At 55.9% G+C, this 15,131-nt stretch overlaps 8 protein-coding genes across 8 annotated transcripts; 5 read left to right on the top strand and 3 right to left on the bottom strand.

The window, feature by feature from the left end:
* Window positions 1-657: 657 nt before the first annotated feature.
* On the bottom strand, window positions 658-1,152 carry PHYSODRAFT_319719 (hypothetical protein; the record flags this gene model as incomplete). The annotated part of the gene is made up of 2 exons (XM_009539746.1): window positions 658-1,035; window positions 1,069-1,152. The coding sequence occupies 2 exons, from the start codon at window positions 1,150-1,152 to the stop codon at window positions 658-660; spliced, it is 462 nt and encodes a 153-aa protein (XP_009538041.1).
* Window positions 1,153-3,009: 1,857 nt separating this feature from the next.
* On the bottom strand, window positions 3,010-3,670 carry PHYSODRAFT_246641 (hypothetical protein; the record flags this gene model as incomplete). Its single annotated transcript, XM_009539745.1, has 2 exons — window positions 3,010-3,333; window positions 3,608-3,670. The coding sequence occupies 2 exons, from the start codon at window positions 3,668-3,670 to the stop codon at window positions 3,010-3,012; spliced, it is 387 nt and encodes a 128-aa protein (XP_009538040.1).
* A 1,180-nt stretch (window positions 3,671-4,850) lies between these two features.
* PHYSODRAFT_246627 (hypothetical protein) lies at window positions 4,851-6,339 on the top strand (the record flags this gene model as incomplete). Its single annotated transcript, XM_009539744.1, has 2 exons — window positions 4,851-4,894; window positions 5,364-6,339. The coding sequence occupies 2 exons, from the start codon at window positions 4,851-4,853 to the stop codon at window positions 6,337-6,339; spliced, it is 1,020 nt and encodes a 339-aa protein (XP_009538039.1).
* A 246-nt stretch (window positions 6,340-6,585) lies between these two features.
* PHYSODRAFT_531293 (hypothetical protein) lies at window positions 6,586-7,230 on the top strand (the record flags this gene model as incomplete). The annotated part of the gene is made up of 3 exons (XM_009539743.1): window positions 6,586-6,750; window positions 6,818-6,887; window positions 6,959-7,230. The coding sequence occupies 3 exons, from the start codon at window positions 6,586-6,588 to the stop codon at window positions 7,228-7,230; spliced, it is 507 nt and encodes a 168-aa protein (XP_009538038.1).
* Window positions 7,231-7,460: 230 nt separating this feature from the next.
* On the bottom strand, window positions 7,461-8,663 carry PHYSODRAFT_341437 (hypothetical protein; the record flags this gene model as incomplete). Its single annotated transcript, XM_009539742.1, has 1 exon — window positions 7,461-8,663. One exon carries the CDS (start codon window positions 8,661-8,663, stop codon window positions 7,461-7,463), a length of 1,203 nt encoding a protein of 400 aa, XP_009538037.1.
* Window positions 8,664-9,688: 1,025 nt separating this feature from the next.
* Window positions 9,689-10,186, top strand: PHYSODRAFT_532210 (hypothetical protein; the record flags this gene model as incomplete). The annotated part of the gene is made up of 1 exon (XM_009539741.1): window positions 9,689-10,186. One exon carries the CDS (start codon window positions 9,689-9,691, stop codon window positions 10,184-10,186), a length of 498 nt encoding a protein of 165 aa, XP_009538036.1.
* Window positions 10,187-13,236: 3,050 nt separating this feature from the next.
* Window positions 13,237-13,947, top strand: PHYSODRAFT_532309 (hypothetical protein; the record flags this gene model as incomplete). The annotated part of the gene is made up of 1 exon (XM_009539740.1): window positions 13,237-13,947. A coding segment is annotated over one exon (711 nt), but the record flags the coding sequence as incomplete, so codon positions are not given.
* Window positions 13,948-14,486: 539 nt separating this feature from the next.
* Window positions 14,487-14,846, top strand: PHYSODRAFT_532053 (hypothetical protein; the record flags this gene model as incomplete). The annotated part of the gene is made up of 1 exon (XM_009539739.1): window positions 14,487-14,846. A coding segment is annotated over one exon (360 nt), but the record flags the coding sequence as incomplete, so codon positions are not given.
* Between the last annotated feature and the right edge of the window lie 285 nt (window positions 14,847-15,131).

Here is a 15,131-nt window from a genome sequence, read left to right as displayed (position 1 = left end):
CCGTGTTCAGGTCTCTTTATGGACGTCGCGATTTATTGTACAGTACTTGTCAAGGCCTGCAAGGGATCATAGCAACGAGCTGCATGCAGTTCTGTACGCTGTACATACTACATGTAATCAAAACTTACAATGGAGGCAGCGAGTATGTACATTCGAGCTGACGTTAACACGTTGCTCGCTCCAGCCGTCGGCAATTTCAATCCTGCCTCGTCTCAGGTGAGATCTCCTTTTTCGGCAGTCGAGACCGCTTCAAAGTGAAGTCATACATTCTTGCCTTATTAGAGCCGAGGTAGACCTGCTTGCCCATCGCGGCACCACGATTAGGATGCCAAGTACGACCCTCAACATTCGCGCCAGACTTGTCATGCACGGTCTTCGGGGCTCGGACGCTAATTACAAAAGCTGTTTACACTAGAGATTTCATCAACGCATCGACGCGAAATGCGTTGTAACATCAACCATCGAAATGTGCTTCAACGGCGTTTCCATATTTCTATCTCGTCATCCGAAGCAGTGATTTTTCGCATCGAGTTCATTTCAAGTTTTATAAACGAATGTGCTTCGAAGTACTATCAAGTCATATTTCTATTGATGAATTTTAGCAAACGTCCTTGAAGTGGATCACTACTTAAGCTGCCGTAGCACAAAGCTTCGTCATCATGGTGTAGTGTTATCATTAACCTGTGCGTTTGTCGGCCGCCGCACTTCCGAGAGGTAGCCTTTCAACCAGGCGTCATTGTTGGCATCTCGTCCGTTGAGAATTGTCTTGCCGTACTGGTAGCGATCACACGGGTACCCGCCACCGTTCTCCATAGTGACGTCGTTGCCCCGGTAGCCCTGCGGACCGCGGTAGAACGACGGACAGTCGATGCAGTCGCTCAGGGATTGCAAACCTTCCATCATACTGTACTTGCCGTTTGGACACGGCCCCGAGCACTGGCTGGTTGTGAGGCCTGTACTCGCCCCGTATACGCCCGCAGGACACGGCTTACAGTCCAAGATGCTCCTGGCCCCGAGCTTGTCGTTGTACGTCCCCTATGGACACTTGGCGGTGCAATCCTTCGAAACCAGTCCCGGGCTGTCTCCATATACCCCACGGGGACAAAACTCGCACTCACCGACTTTGATTCCCACCCCACTCGGGCGGTACATTCCTCTAGGGCAATCGGCAGGACCGGGCTGCACGCCTAGGTACAGACGCACTGCAAGGAGGCACATCATATTCAGATTCGTTCATTTAATAATACAACCCACACTATTCAAGCACACAGTGACTTACTTAGCACAATCTGGTGCGGTTGCCCACCAACCGCGCAAGTGCCGCACTGGTTGTAGTTCTTGATGCTCTTCAAATGCTTAATTAACATCGAGAGAAACAATCACAGAGTTAGTAGTCCAGCCAAAGAGTTCTCTAAATCCTGCTGAATAGCTCTTACCTACGAAGACCGCGTTGGTCACGAATGCACTGCATGATGCAGCGAGAACTCGTTGAATCACCTTCCGAACGTCGACGCTCATCTTCATAGCTCGGTTTGGAGACTGCTTCACGCGAGTGAAAGGCGGTCGTGCAACTATTTTTTCCTCGTCCAAACGAAAACCGTTAGCGATACCAATTTTAAACACGGATTCTCTGGTAGCATAAGCGAGAATTTGCGTCTCGAGCTTTCTTTACAGCATCTTCCTCTTCCCCACCATTAGACTTCGTGGCCACATCACCGAGACCGCTCGGATTGACGATGCTGTTGCTATTACCCAACAAACTCTTCGCTTTCTGATCCCGCATGAAGGTTTTCTACGTACTGTATAGCTATCGACGTGCAAGCCCCAGATGCCGTAGAGGTGAGTGGGTTGAGGGTGATCCGACGAAATTTAGCGCTCACTTCATTTGCTCAGAAATTTGCTGCTCCTCGTTACTTGAAGTACCTTGTGTAAATCCGACTACTACGTTGTTAATCCATTTGCTGAGCGCTCCGTCGTTTAGTAGACTCATAACTCCATATTCGCACATGTCAAGCTGTCCATTGTGCAGCTACAAGCTTCAGCAAGCTCAGATGGATGCGTGGTGGACACGTCTGCTCCTTGGTGAGCACAATTCCTTCACCGCTGAGAAGAAGTGCACGAGCAAATTCCACGTCGATGAGGACTCGTGTGCTGCAATGCACAAAACAAAAAATGTTAGATCGATCACTTCCCCAAGTACTTTATCGATGGACGGTGGACGATGTTGCTTACGTGGACGACAGCATGCAAGGTACTTCAAGAGTTCCTGATTCTTCTTCGCCATTCGTGGGGGAGCTAACACCAGAATTTGGATATCCAAATCTAGGCCGTTCCAGTCCGGAAGCCCAAAGTCACGCACTCGAGCGAGCGGGTTCATCTCGGCGCACTTGCTCTTGATTGAGTTTGGGACCTTCGTCCCCGTTTCCATGACCTTGAGCTCAGGGAGACTGGCGTCGAACCAGGCCCCGGTCGCCTTCATCACGAGCTCGCTGGCGGCGCAGTCGTACCGCATCGCGTCCCGGACCATCACTTTCACCTCATGAACGGTTCTCGCTTCATCGATCTTCACGCGGTAATACACCGCTGTTCCGATAATCAGTAGATTCAGATTCTTCATCTTGCTGCAAAAACACTTTATGGAGACGTGCTACGAGTTATCACAGAATTCGGGATAGATGTCAATTGACCACGTCGTTATTCAGTAACTAAATCAATGCAAGTCTTCAGCAAATTCCTTCAACGCCTGATGCTCCGCTGCAAGTCGTAGCGCACGAACAACAACACGAATATCCGGTCGATCTTCAGGCCGAAGTCGGCACATGTGTTGCACAAGAGCCTGCTGGCTCGTCGAAAAAGCTCGTGAAGACGGTGGCAGTCGACCACGTCGAAGACTCAACACAAGAGGTCTAGCTGCACCTCATGCACCACGTTGGGAGCTCATTAACCCCTGATACTTCCTTACCCAATTGTGATGAGTGGCGCTTGCTCGATAGCGGCGAGCGGCGCCAATCAGGCAACGACGACTTCTTCACCAGCACCAGGTGATCCCCACACACGAGACCGGCAGGGAACCCTCGTATCCTCGAGCTCGAGCTGCTCCGTCTTGGTCATCACCTGAGCGACCGCTCTCAGCAGCTGCTGCTCACCAGCACGAGACCGGCAGGGAACCCTCGTATCCTCGAGCTCGAGCTGCTCCGTCTTGGTCATCACCTGAGCGACCGCTCTCAGCAGCTGCTGCTCACCAGCCGAGAGGCGAGCAGGCTGCGCCATCCAGAAGGACACGAGCTGCCAGAGCTCACGCAGCTGCCCTGAGCCGTGGCCTCCAGCACTTCTCTAGCCAAGTCTCCACTGTCAGCAGCCACTGCAGACTCAAAGAACTCGAAATGCCGCTCACAGTCCCGCAAGTCGCGCAAAGTACTCAGCATTCAGCGTAGAACCGATCAAGCGTCTTCTATATAATAGTCGACTGGAGCAGCCGTAAAACATCGACAACCGCCGACTCGGGGTCAATTCCGAGACTACGCAGCCATCAGAGACCGTGATCACGCGGTTCACCACCGTCAGCCTCTCGACGAGCCCCGCGTAGAGACAGAAGGCGCTGGCATACCGTCTCCAAGTCGTCCAGAATCCGCTGCGTCTCGAGGTCCGTGGCGGAGGATCCGTGCTCCATTTCGCCCCCTTATTCTGGTCAGCACCGTCGTACTTTGGCGAGCTTCCAGCAGGGAAGATGGCTACACAAAGGGCAACTTCAAGCGCGACCGTTACACTGCTCCGGATGACCAGCGGCAGCAACTAGACCAAGGCAACACACACATGTACATGTAGCAGGCAATTGCCCGCTCTGGTAGACAGTTGAGAGCTTGAGAGCGCGTGCTTTCTGACCCGGAAGAGATTCGCTGCTTGATTGATAATTACACGCAGAGCAAAGAGCGAGAGGTGGCGACTGGCGCCTCGGGCCAACCAGCAGCTCCGATGGCGCAGTGAGCGCTGCAACGTCACAGCAAGCAGCGGATAGGTCATGCCCAATGCCGCCGATCTCGCTTCCGCTTGGCGTCCTATCATTGCAGCCACGGCGGCGGGTAATCAGGCATCCCATGGGGACTGATTGGATGCCTCGCCGTGAGGAGACGCGAAAGGCAACACGCCGGCAAACACGGCAAACCGCTCTGCTCCGCTGCTCGTGGCATTGCTTTGGCCTCCAGGCCGGAAGACTTCGGTGGTCTGGAGCTGCGGCCACGTGTCGACCACCGGCGTGCCGGTGCTGCAGCCCCTTTGCTGGCAATCAATCGCCTCCGAATCTCTTTTGCTAGTGCTGCGCCACGCGTTAGCCGCCCATCGGCACAGCACGGCTCGACGCGCGTTCAAGTTCCTGCGCGAGTGCATTCCTCTTGCAAACCGTTCAGGCGGCTGCAACATTACAGCATACGGAAGGCACCGCGTAAAGCATTGCCCCGGCAGAGCTGCTCGCCGCCTTCCGACGGGTCTTTCGGCCGCTGCTTGGGGTTGCCTCGTCGGCGACCACGAGATGGCTCAGCGCATATTCCTGTGGGGAAAACGTCAAAAGGTGTATGAATTTGAAACGTTTTGTCAAAAGCGGTTAACTCGTGTCATTAGGTGTATGCTAGGTTGTCGGTATGACAGTATGTGTATGTGGTTCCAAGCGCACTAAGGTGCATCATAAAGCTGCATCAGCAACGAATGCGGTGACTGGTGTGTGGGCTTAGATCCAAATCCATAAAACCCGGGGTTAGGAAGGCTTCTACCTGATGCAACTTGCGGGTCTGTATGACCCGACCTCGGCCGAAATACCGCGGCAACCAAAACGTGTGTCAGTACGTGTATGATGAGACATGACGCGACGTGACGCCCACGACCACTACACTTATTGCCAAACGTTTTCCCAACGCATACACCTTTTGACGTTTTCCCATTCCTGTGGCGACGAACCCCGCGTTGCACACCTGTATCAACTCGAGTTAACAATCCAGTGTCGGCTATTATCGGCTCTCGCAGGCTTCCACCCAAGCTATTTATACTGCAAAACGGAAATAACACCACCATCTGCACCTGCAGGGGAACTTAAAAATAGAGGGATTGCATAATCGTAGCGCCGCCCCGTCTTTACCCGTTAGGCGCATCATCCTTGCCCCCTTCAACGGACACGAATGACGTCTGACTGAGCGAACTGACCAGGGCCAAGGCCCCAGAGCCATCCGCACGCGCTGTCATTTCTCCTTCGTCCCGCTCCGGCGCAGCAGCTCTCCGCTCTCCTCCTCCTCGCCTTCGACCAAGATGATCTCGGCCTCCCGCCTGCAGCGCGCCGTGCGCCCGGTCGCGCGCGCCTTCTCCTCCTCCTCGGCCAGTGAGCCGCGCCGCATCCTCGTGACGGGCGGCACGGGCCAGATCGGCATGGAGCTCGTGCCGTACATGCGCCAGCTCTTCGGCGCCGACAGCGTCGTCAACTCGGACATCAAGGCGCCCGCTGGAGCATCCGCGCGCGACGGCGCCTTCGTCTACTGCGACGTGCAGGACCGCGACAGCATGGCGCGCATCGTGGTGGAGCACGGCGTGGACACGATCGTGCACATGGCGTCGCTGCTGTCGGCCGTGGGCGAGGCCAACCCGTCGCTGGCGCTCGCGGTCAACACGCGCGGCGTGCAGAACGTGCTGGAGCTGGCCAAGCAGTACCAGCTGCGCGTGTTCGCGCCCTCGACCATCGCCGTGTTCGGCCCCTCGACGCCGCAGGACGAGACGCCCGACACGACCATCATGCGCCCCACGACCATGTACGGCCTCACCAAGGTGCACGTGGAGCTGCTGGGCGAGTACTACTACAACAAGTTCGGCGTCGACTTCCGCTCGGTGCGCTACCCGGGCATCATCTCGAGCGAGGCGCTGCCCGGCGGCGGCACCACGGACTACGCCGTCGAGATCTTCTACGAGGCGCTCAAGCACGGCAAGTACACGTGCTTCCTCAAGCCGGACGCCAAGCTGCCCATGATGTACATGCCCGACTGCCTCAAGGCCACCATGGGGCTCATCAACGCGCCCAACGACTGCCTCTCGCAGCGGACATACAACATCACGGCCGTGTCGTTCACGCCCGAGGAGGTCGTGGCGTCTATCAAGAAGGTCATGCCCAGCTTCCAGTGCGACTACAAGCCCGACTTCCGCCAGCAGATCGCCGAGACGTGGCCACGCTCGCTCGACGACAGCATCGCGCGGAGGGACTGGAACTGGCAGCACGACTTCGACCTCGACTCGATGGTCGAGGACATGCTCGTCAAGCTCGACGCCAAGCTCTCCAAGCCCGAGCTCGTCGTGGAGGAGACGGCCTAAGCGACACACTACCTAGTTAGCGCAATATATGATTGATTGACTCTGAAATACGACGCCGCCTCCGTGGCCCTCGCATCGATCTGTACCCCACCACGGTTCCCGCCAGGAGAATGAGATCTCGTCCGTGTCATTCCGCCAACGGACGTGGAGGGTCTCGCTCGGCTCGAGGTAAACTGGTGGACGGACGCAATGCAGACGTTGTCAAGTGCTTCAAGTGGCAGCAGCAAGGCCTCGGTGGCCTTTATCATGAACAGCCAAGACGAGGCGAACGCGCCCGCCTCAAGTGTTGGCAAGGCGAGGCACTCCTCGACCCGATCGCCAGCCAGCAGTGAGAAGCGCAAGAGCCGCGAGTGCAAGGTCGACGGCTGCGAGAACTACATCATCAACAAGGGGCTGTGCTTTCGACACGGGGTATGGATATGTCTAGACAATTTGCGGTGGTACTCGGGGCGTCAAAGCTCACAATAACGTAACGCAGGGAGGCAAGAAATGCTCCGCTGACGGCTGCACGTCGAGCGCCAAGAACGCCGGACTGTGCTGGCGCCACGGTACGATGGTCTGCCACTGTGGTTGTATGACCAGGTGTACACACTGACGGCTTGGCGATCGATCCATTCAGGCGGCTGGGTCAAGTGTCAGATGGAGGGCTGCAAGCGTCGAGGCAAGTCGCGCGGCCTTTGCTGGTCCCATGGAGGCGGCACCAAGTGCTCGCGAGGCGACTGCTCGAAGGTCGCCGTGTCGAACAGTCTGTGCTGGGCCCACGGAGGCGGCAAGCGCTGCGTGTTCGAGGGCTGCAAGAAGGCGGCGTACGAGCGCAACCACAACTTCTGCTCGCAGCACATCGCCCAGCGACAGCAAGACCCCAAGACAGAGGAGACTACCAGTGGTTGACCCTGTAGACCTCAAGGCACAGCAATACATAAGAAGCACGTGAGATATCAACGCCAGGCTTCGCTTACCATGCATGGCCTGTAGAGTGCTTGTATTTTCTTGAACTGCTTGCCGTCACCCGTCTACGCCTTCCGTGTATTCACTCGTACTGGACGACGAACGCGCCTGCCTTGCTTGTCTACCACCTCATCTCGCCTCATCCACGCGCTGCTGCTTGTATTCTTCTTGCCTTACATCGTAGCGTTGAACACCGGGTTGTGACGCGCGATGCGCGGGCCTTCCTCGTCGTACTGAGCCTTCGTGTGGCAAACGCTGTGGAAGTTGGGCGTGGAGGCCACCATACTGCCGCCGAACCACACGGCGAAGCGCTGCATGCGGTGCGACAACACGTTCACCTCGAGCGCCTCGGCGTTAACCTTCTGGTACTTGGAGTGCAGGGCCAAATTCGCCTCCTGCCGCTCGTCGGCGAGACGCTTAATGTCGCGCTGGAGACGACGGCCAAAGTCCTTGAACATGGTGCTACCTCCGGACAGCACGATGTTCTTGTACAGTCCACGGCGCGTGTCAATCGGACACTTGAGAATAGCCTCGTCCACGACGTTCGGCAGCGGCGTCGTGAAGTCCGTCGAGAAGATTTCCGGGTTGAAGAAGATCTCGGGCGCCAGGAAGCGCTCGTAGCCCACGTCGATCTCCCACGGCTGCTTGGTGCGCGGGTGCAGGTCCGAGTACTTGAGGAAGTACTTGCTCGGGTTGGCGTCGTACTTCTTGAACTCCTTGACCAGGTCCGAGCACACGTAGCTGTGCGACTCCTTGATGCGCTTGGCCACCTCCAGCGATTCCTCGGGGGGCACGGCCTCTCCGCGGTCGCGCAGCATCTTCTGGACAAAGTGCGTGACGTCGCGGCCAGCCAGGGGGATGTGGCGGATGCAGCTTCCGATAACGTAGCCGTCCGCCACGGGAATGACGTGCGTGACGCCGTCGCCCGAGTCAATGACCGTGCCCGTGAGCGAGCGCTGCGACGGGTCCTTGATCTTGGGCCAGGACGCGTACAGCGCCAGCACGGCCTGTACGGCGATGTAGAGGCCGGGGACGTTGAAGGTCTCGAACATGATCTCGGCCGTGGCCTCGCGGTTCTCGGGCGGGTTGAGCGGCGGCTCCGTGAGCAGCATGTAGTGCTCCTCGGGCTCGCAGCGCATGTGCTGGAAGAGGCAGCGCTGCCAGAGCTTCTCCATGTTGTCCCAGTTCTGGATGATGCCCTGGGCGATGGGGTAGTTCACCTGGTGCGTGGACGCGTGGTCCAGCGCCTCGTTGCCGATGTAGAAGTCCAGGTCGTCGATGCCCTGGCGGCTGCGCACGGTGCTCGAGTCGTTGCCGCCCACGGCGATCGTGGACGGGATGATGTAGCTGGGCTCGGCGTTGCCGGCGTACCCCATCTTGGTGTAGCTGTAGCATTATAGCAGTAGAGAAGGAGGGAGGAGGGTCAGAGAGGTTTTGACACGCGAGGAGATTGATACAGTCGGGGCTGTTGCTATAGAGATAGAGAGGGGGGAAAGAGCGGTGGTTTGCAGGACTCTACCGTACGCACCCTGTGCCATTGTCGATCACCACCGTGGGCTTGTACGACGCCATCGCTGCCTTGGAGAGGAGAGCGGAGCTAGGATTGCAGAGCTTCTCGCCTTTGCTGATTATGGAGCTGCGACAACGTGAAGCAAGGAGGGAGGCAGCTCCGACACACCAAGTGTACACAAGATGGGTCGACGTTTACATCATGAACACATCAATCGTACCTCAAAGTAATGCACGCTGCAATTCGAAAATGAATTGAGTAGACCAAAGTTGAAGTTGCCGTGCTGACGGACGGTGACCGCAGAGCTACGAGTTGTAGCCTACGACTAGGAGCTAGCAACAAAGAGATACATCAGTGCATTGGCAGCGTTGAGTTGTTCACTGTTGCGTGTTGCTGTCCGTGTTTCACTGTGTTATCAGACGCGCAGTGACGATGACGGACAGTCCTCCCAGCATCCACGACGCGTCGTTGGTTTCCAGGGACGCCCCAATAATAGCTCTAGCTCTCACTACACCCGCGATAATAAACCATGGACGTCGGCACTGGGAGGTTCCTCCGGCGCATCGCTGTGGTGGCGGCCGCCTCGCTGCTGACCAGCGTGCTCTTCCTCGGTCTGTCATCACAAGGCCCAGGCCCCATTAAGCTTCATCTAACTCCTTGCATTCTTGTGGTCCTTATGTGAAAACTGTGCAGAGCTCGAGCATCCTTCTGCGTTGCAGCACCTTCACCTTCGAGTTAACAGGCCGCCGCACGAGTTCGCTCAATGTACGCGTTTAACCCGATCACTCTTTTTGGTCTTGGTTTGAGGCTAAGTCGTTTGCTTTGCTGTATTGTATCGTAGTGCGTCTCTATCTGGGAGTGCAGCCCAGCCCCGAAGACTGCCCTCGAGGCATGTACCGCCCCACTGGAGCTGGCACTGCCATCGGCGAGTGCGAGTTCTGTCCTCGCGGGGTGTACGGGGACAGTCCTGGCCTCGTGACCAAGGCGTGCTCGGCTCCGTGTCCAAAGGGGACGTACAACGACAAGCTCGGGGCCAGGAGTATATTGGACTGCAAGCCGTGCCCCGCCGGCGTGTACGGGGCGAGCACTGGTCTCACCAATAGCCAGTGCTCAGGGCCATGCCCTAACGGCAAGTACAGTATGGTAGAAGGCTTGCAGTCCATGAGCGACTGCATCGACTGTCCGTCGTTCTACCGCGGCCCACAGGGCTACAGAGGCAACGATATCACCATGGACAACGGAGGAGGCTACCCATGCGACAACTACCTCTACGGCAAGACCATCGTCAAAGGCCGAGACGCCAACAACGACGCCTGGCTGACAGGATACCTCTCGGAAGTCAGGCGACCGACTAACGCAGACATTGTGGACAACACAACACCATGGTAACCATTAATCAGTGGAGAACGTCACTCTGGCTTCAAGTCGCTGGATTAATCCCATCCACACCACGTCACTTTTTAGTTCTGAACCCGTAGCTAGTAGCTGCTCAGTACCAGGAATGAATCCACCCCTCCCTCATCCCCACTCTGCTTTTCTCGACCCAAGAGACGCCACCAATGAGGCTACGAACTGCCAAACCAAAGCTGCAGCTCTCCTCTTCCTCCGGGGTCATCCCCATGGAAGACTTGACGCTAGCAGAGACCGTGGACCTGCTCACCCAGGAACTGCTCAAGAAGTTGCGTCGTCGGTGCCAAGGACCGTTCGTGGCGTTCGCTGGCGTGTTGGATCGGCTTCGCGTGCTGAGCAAGCTGCTGCTGGAGTATGGAGACCTCGAGACGCTGGTGGAAGGCGACGAAGCCATCGTCAACCTGCTGCACCAACTCAATCGGTCGCACTTGCTTCGAGCCACAGATACAACTCAGCATAAAGACTCTCCCTTACGAGCTCTACTCGATGTCATAGCAAGATCCCAACTTGCATTTGTGGCCCATGAGCGTGTTGATGACCTCGTTCGAGTGTTTTTACCTGATGAAGAGGCTGATCTCGACTGGAAAACTCAGTGGCGAGACGGCTGTGACGAGCAGTTCCAGCAGTATAAACTGGGAGCTCTGCGGCGTGAAGCGGAGAAGATGCCACCCGGTGAAAGACATGGAGTTTTACTCGAGTTTCGCCGGTCTGTGGATTTATTTAGTAGCGACGTAATGGAGGGGAGCGAGCTACTTCAGAGGGTGTTGGCTGTGCTGGAAACTCAAGAGCCTGAGCCAGAGGTCGAGCGGCCGCAATCTCAGCGGCCAAGCATCGGTGAAGGGCCTGTAAAGGACACTGGAGTCTCTGATTTAGCAGCTTTGTTGCCCTGGCAGCCGCGGAAGAAGCCGCAACTGACCGTGGGAACCCTCCACAAAGAATACATCCCAGCGCATGAGATCGACTTCCATACGTCGTGGTCGTCGTGGAATGCGAAAGAGGACACGAGCGATTTGTCCTCCAGCTCGCTCTTCAAGGGCAGCTGGCTGGACACGACTGTGGCGATTCAGTTGGCTGGGAACGACTCGAGCAGCCTCGAAGAGGGAGGAGGAGAAGACGACGAAGCGTTCGACCGTCAGGTGTGCACGTGGTTTCGACTGGATCACCCCAATATCCTCAAACTATTCGGCGGGTGCGATGATTCATTACGTGAGATCGATACGTCTCACTCACCAGTAGCTGGAAGAGTGGAGAGCTCTAGCCTCCGCTTCTTCGTGTGTGAATACGCACCGACTGGAACAGTACGCCAGTTGCTTCACCACCACCGACAAAATGGCACCCCCAAATCCGCTCGACTGCTAATAACGTGGACTAAACTGTACGAGACCTCGCTGGGACTCAAGTATCTCCACCAACGAGGGATTGTCCACGGCCGACTGAGATGTCGCGAGATTCTGGTTGGAAATGACGGACAGGCGAAGCTCACAGTGTTTGGCAGCAGGAATTCCAGCGTCGAAAAGACCAAGCGCGACCCACTTCTTCGCTGGACAGCTCCAGAGCGATTTGGCATTGGGCCTGTGAGCAAGTGCGACGCTCCTCCGACCATGGAGGCCGATGTTTTCGCGCTTGGGATGTGCGTCTTGGAGGCTGTGACACTGAAGGCGCCCTGGAAACCCCTCCCGGACTGTGACGTCCGTGCCGCAATGACTACGGGATCGACCTTACCACCTCGACCTCAAGGCGGCTTTACTGACGAGCAATGGAGCTTGGTGAGGCAAATGTGCAGCTTGGATCCTCGTCGACGTCCCAACATTTCGTCTGTAGTGCATCAGCTGGAGAGATTCGTGACGGAATGTGCCGCTGAGGTGGCTGCTGCCAAACCCAAGAAAGGGAAAATGACGAAGTTATCTGGGGGAATGGAAAGCTGTGATAGTGATGGAGTTAGTGATACGGCAGAACCAACAGGGATGGTGGAGGAGACCGCCATTGCAGACTTGCTAGGCGCTGTGCAATCGATGGTCGGCACCGTCAGCGAGTACAGTGCCATGAACGAGCAGATGTGTGCGAGACTCCTGGACATTTACAGCAAGTTACGCATTGCTGCGTCACCTTGGAGTGGAATTCTAGCTGATAACAGCGCCAAGCCCCGACAGTGGTGGATTTGTGCAGCACAACACCACATACAAGCAGCCAAAAGAGAAAAGGTGAAGAACGACAAGAGGGAGGGATGGTGCTGGAGTTTGGAGAGGATAGCGCAGTGGTGTATCTGTGCACCGGCAGAGATACAAGGATCCAGTTCTCCTCTCGCACTAACTCAACTCCCACCAGCATCGTCAATTTCATTCGACGAACGACGTCGAGCGCTCCAACTACTGCAAAAGGTATTGAAGGAATTCCACGCTTGTCTCGTGGTGGCCGCCCAAGAGCCTGTGAACTCTCTCGCGATGCTCTGCGCTAGCCGCACGCGGGTGGCACAGGAAGTTTACGAGCTGCACACGACGCTGGATCGGTTGCTGGTCTCAACGCCGGTATTGCACGCCACTCGGACCGCCGAGGTGCATGAATGGCAAGAAGCGTGGGAAGAACAGCGTCGACGGCAGGTTTGTGTCGCCACACAGCGGACAGATACAACTCAGCCTTGCAATCACGAAGTCGATCATCCAGACCACGAACTTGAAGCGCACAGTCTTCGTCGCTCATCCTCCGTTGACTCCGCATCAACCACAGCTACTGCTTCAGCTCGAGTCTACTGGTGGAGTCGAAGACGACGGAGTACAACGACGCAAGTTCCTACCGGTGCTGTGCTCGCTGCCATTGGGAGCGCGTGGAACTTGCATCCGGTACCAGAAGCTAGCGATCCACTGCCCGAGTGGTTCATCCCACCGGAAGAAGTTCTCTTCGACCCAGGCCAGCCCTTCAGTCGCGGATCCTTTGGCACCGTGCACAACGGGAAGTGGCTGGACTCGAAGATCGTCGTCAAGAGTGTGATAGTGGAGCACGACGTCAGCGGCGACTCATTTCGAGGCGAGGTTTCGATATGGTACTCACTCAATCACCCGCACATCGTCAACCTCTATGGCGCGTGCCATTTAGGTGGCAAGCCGTTCTTCGTCTGTGAACACGCCAGCTTGGGGAACCTTAATACTTACCTGCGACGTCGTCGGCCAGGCAAAGACAATGACAAAGTTGACGTTCCCGAAGCTTGGCGCAAACTTTACGAAGCTGCTCTCGGTCTCCAGTACTTACACCAGCGTGGAATTGTCCACCAAGACCTCAAATGTGATAACATTCTCGTGGGAACTGATCGTCGCGCCAAATTGACGGACTTTGGTCTCAGTACGAATGTACTCGGGCGCAATCCACGCAGATTGACCGGGAGAATAGGTAAACCCATTGGTGCTGTGCGCTGGAAGGCTCCGGAGTTACTAATTGCTGCCAAGGAAAACAATTCTGGGATTATTCCAACAATGGAAGCGGATATCTTCGCGTTTGGGATGTGCATCGTTCAGGTTGTGAGCGGGAAGTTCCCGTGGGGAAAAGCCTTTCTCGATCCAGTCGTGTCGTATAAAGTCAGACATGGGGAGCTACCGAAAATGCCCAAGGCATTTACGCCGTTGCAGTGGAAATTGGTGACGTACATGTGCGCCTTTGAGCCTCAGCAGCGTCCGAGCATTGGGACTGTAGTGAAAGCGCTGGGAATAATTGTCAGTGAAGAGGCCTTGGGCTCCACTCTTTTCAATTAAGCCGTCAGTCAAAATGAACATGACTACTGGACGGTAGCGTGCTCACGTCTGAACGACATAGTTGCGGATTTGCTGCGTAAGTTAGCGCAGCGCATCGCAAGACACTGCATGTGATGTGAATCTACGACAGGTCCTGTATTAGACTCAACGTTAGCGATAACGACGGGTTTCCGATCATGACAACGTCATTCGCACGGATTGTTGCTGCAATCCTGATGGCGTGGGTGCGCTCGCACCGTATCCTTTCGTTTAAGGTGTGTACGACTCGTGCAGGGTGGTCCAAAGGCTGCACTGTGCAGCCTTGCACCAGTCGCCGGGGCTCCTACCCTCGACAGATCTCTTGAGAGGCTGGTACTCAAATTTGAAGAGTCTGACCATTGTTGCGTACAGGTTCATGATCTTGAGATGTGCTCTCTGTGCTCTTCACAGCTTGCTGTGCATCCACCGAGGCATTCCGCTATTCTCGACCCAGCCCACAAGTCCTCAAAAGAACCCGACACTAGCACTGCCTCCATGCGTCTGCACTTGGTCTTTCTACTGTAGTCGCTTTGGTCGGCCTCCACTCACGCTGCAACGTTGTGTCCGCCGGTATCGAGTCCAAGGGCGCCTCCATCCAAACAAGTGCGGAGCGCTACGCCGAAGATGTCAAGAGATTTCTGAGGTCGCACAGGACGGTCGACGAAGATGACGAGGACGAAGAGAGAGGGTTCTTTGGTGCTGTTGAAAAGGCCGCCGCTACGGCCAAGTTTCCAGTGTGGCTAAGCAAGGGGAAGTCTCCGAATGAGGTGGCCAAGAAACTGGGGATGAGTGGCGTTTACCCGGTGACGGATCACAAGATGTGGTCCGTTCTGAAGAACTACAAGGCACAGTACGATAAACGCTTCCCTCCGTACCCATAGGCGTGAGCTGTAGTTTGTTCACAATGAGAGCGATTTTTCGTTTCACCAAGTCGAATTGATGCAACCTGCACTCTAGTAAAAACCATGACATTGGTCCACATTCTTCGTCACCAAGGGTTATTTGTCCGGTGCTGGCATCTTACTTTTGTTGTAATTCTTCAGGTATCTATCTTGTCACATTCAATACAAATGTTTTTTAAATTCAGCTGAAGATACCACGAAAAGAAGAGAAGAACCTTTCAGCATGCTAATGCCGTCATTACACAGTCACAAATCTTGGTAAGG

This window comes from Phytophthora sojae (assembly GCF_000149755.1).
Source record: "Phytophthora sojae unplaced genomic scaffold PHYSOscaffold_14, whole genome shotgun sequence".
Classification (NCBI taxonomy): Eukaryota; Oomycota; class Peronosporomycetes; order Peronosporales; family Peronosporaceae; genus Phytophthora; species Phytophthora sojae.
The sequence above is the reverse complement of the archived record's forward strand: the minus strand, read 5'-3'. Positions and strand labels throughout refer to the sequence as shown.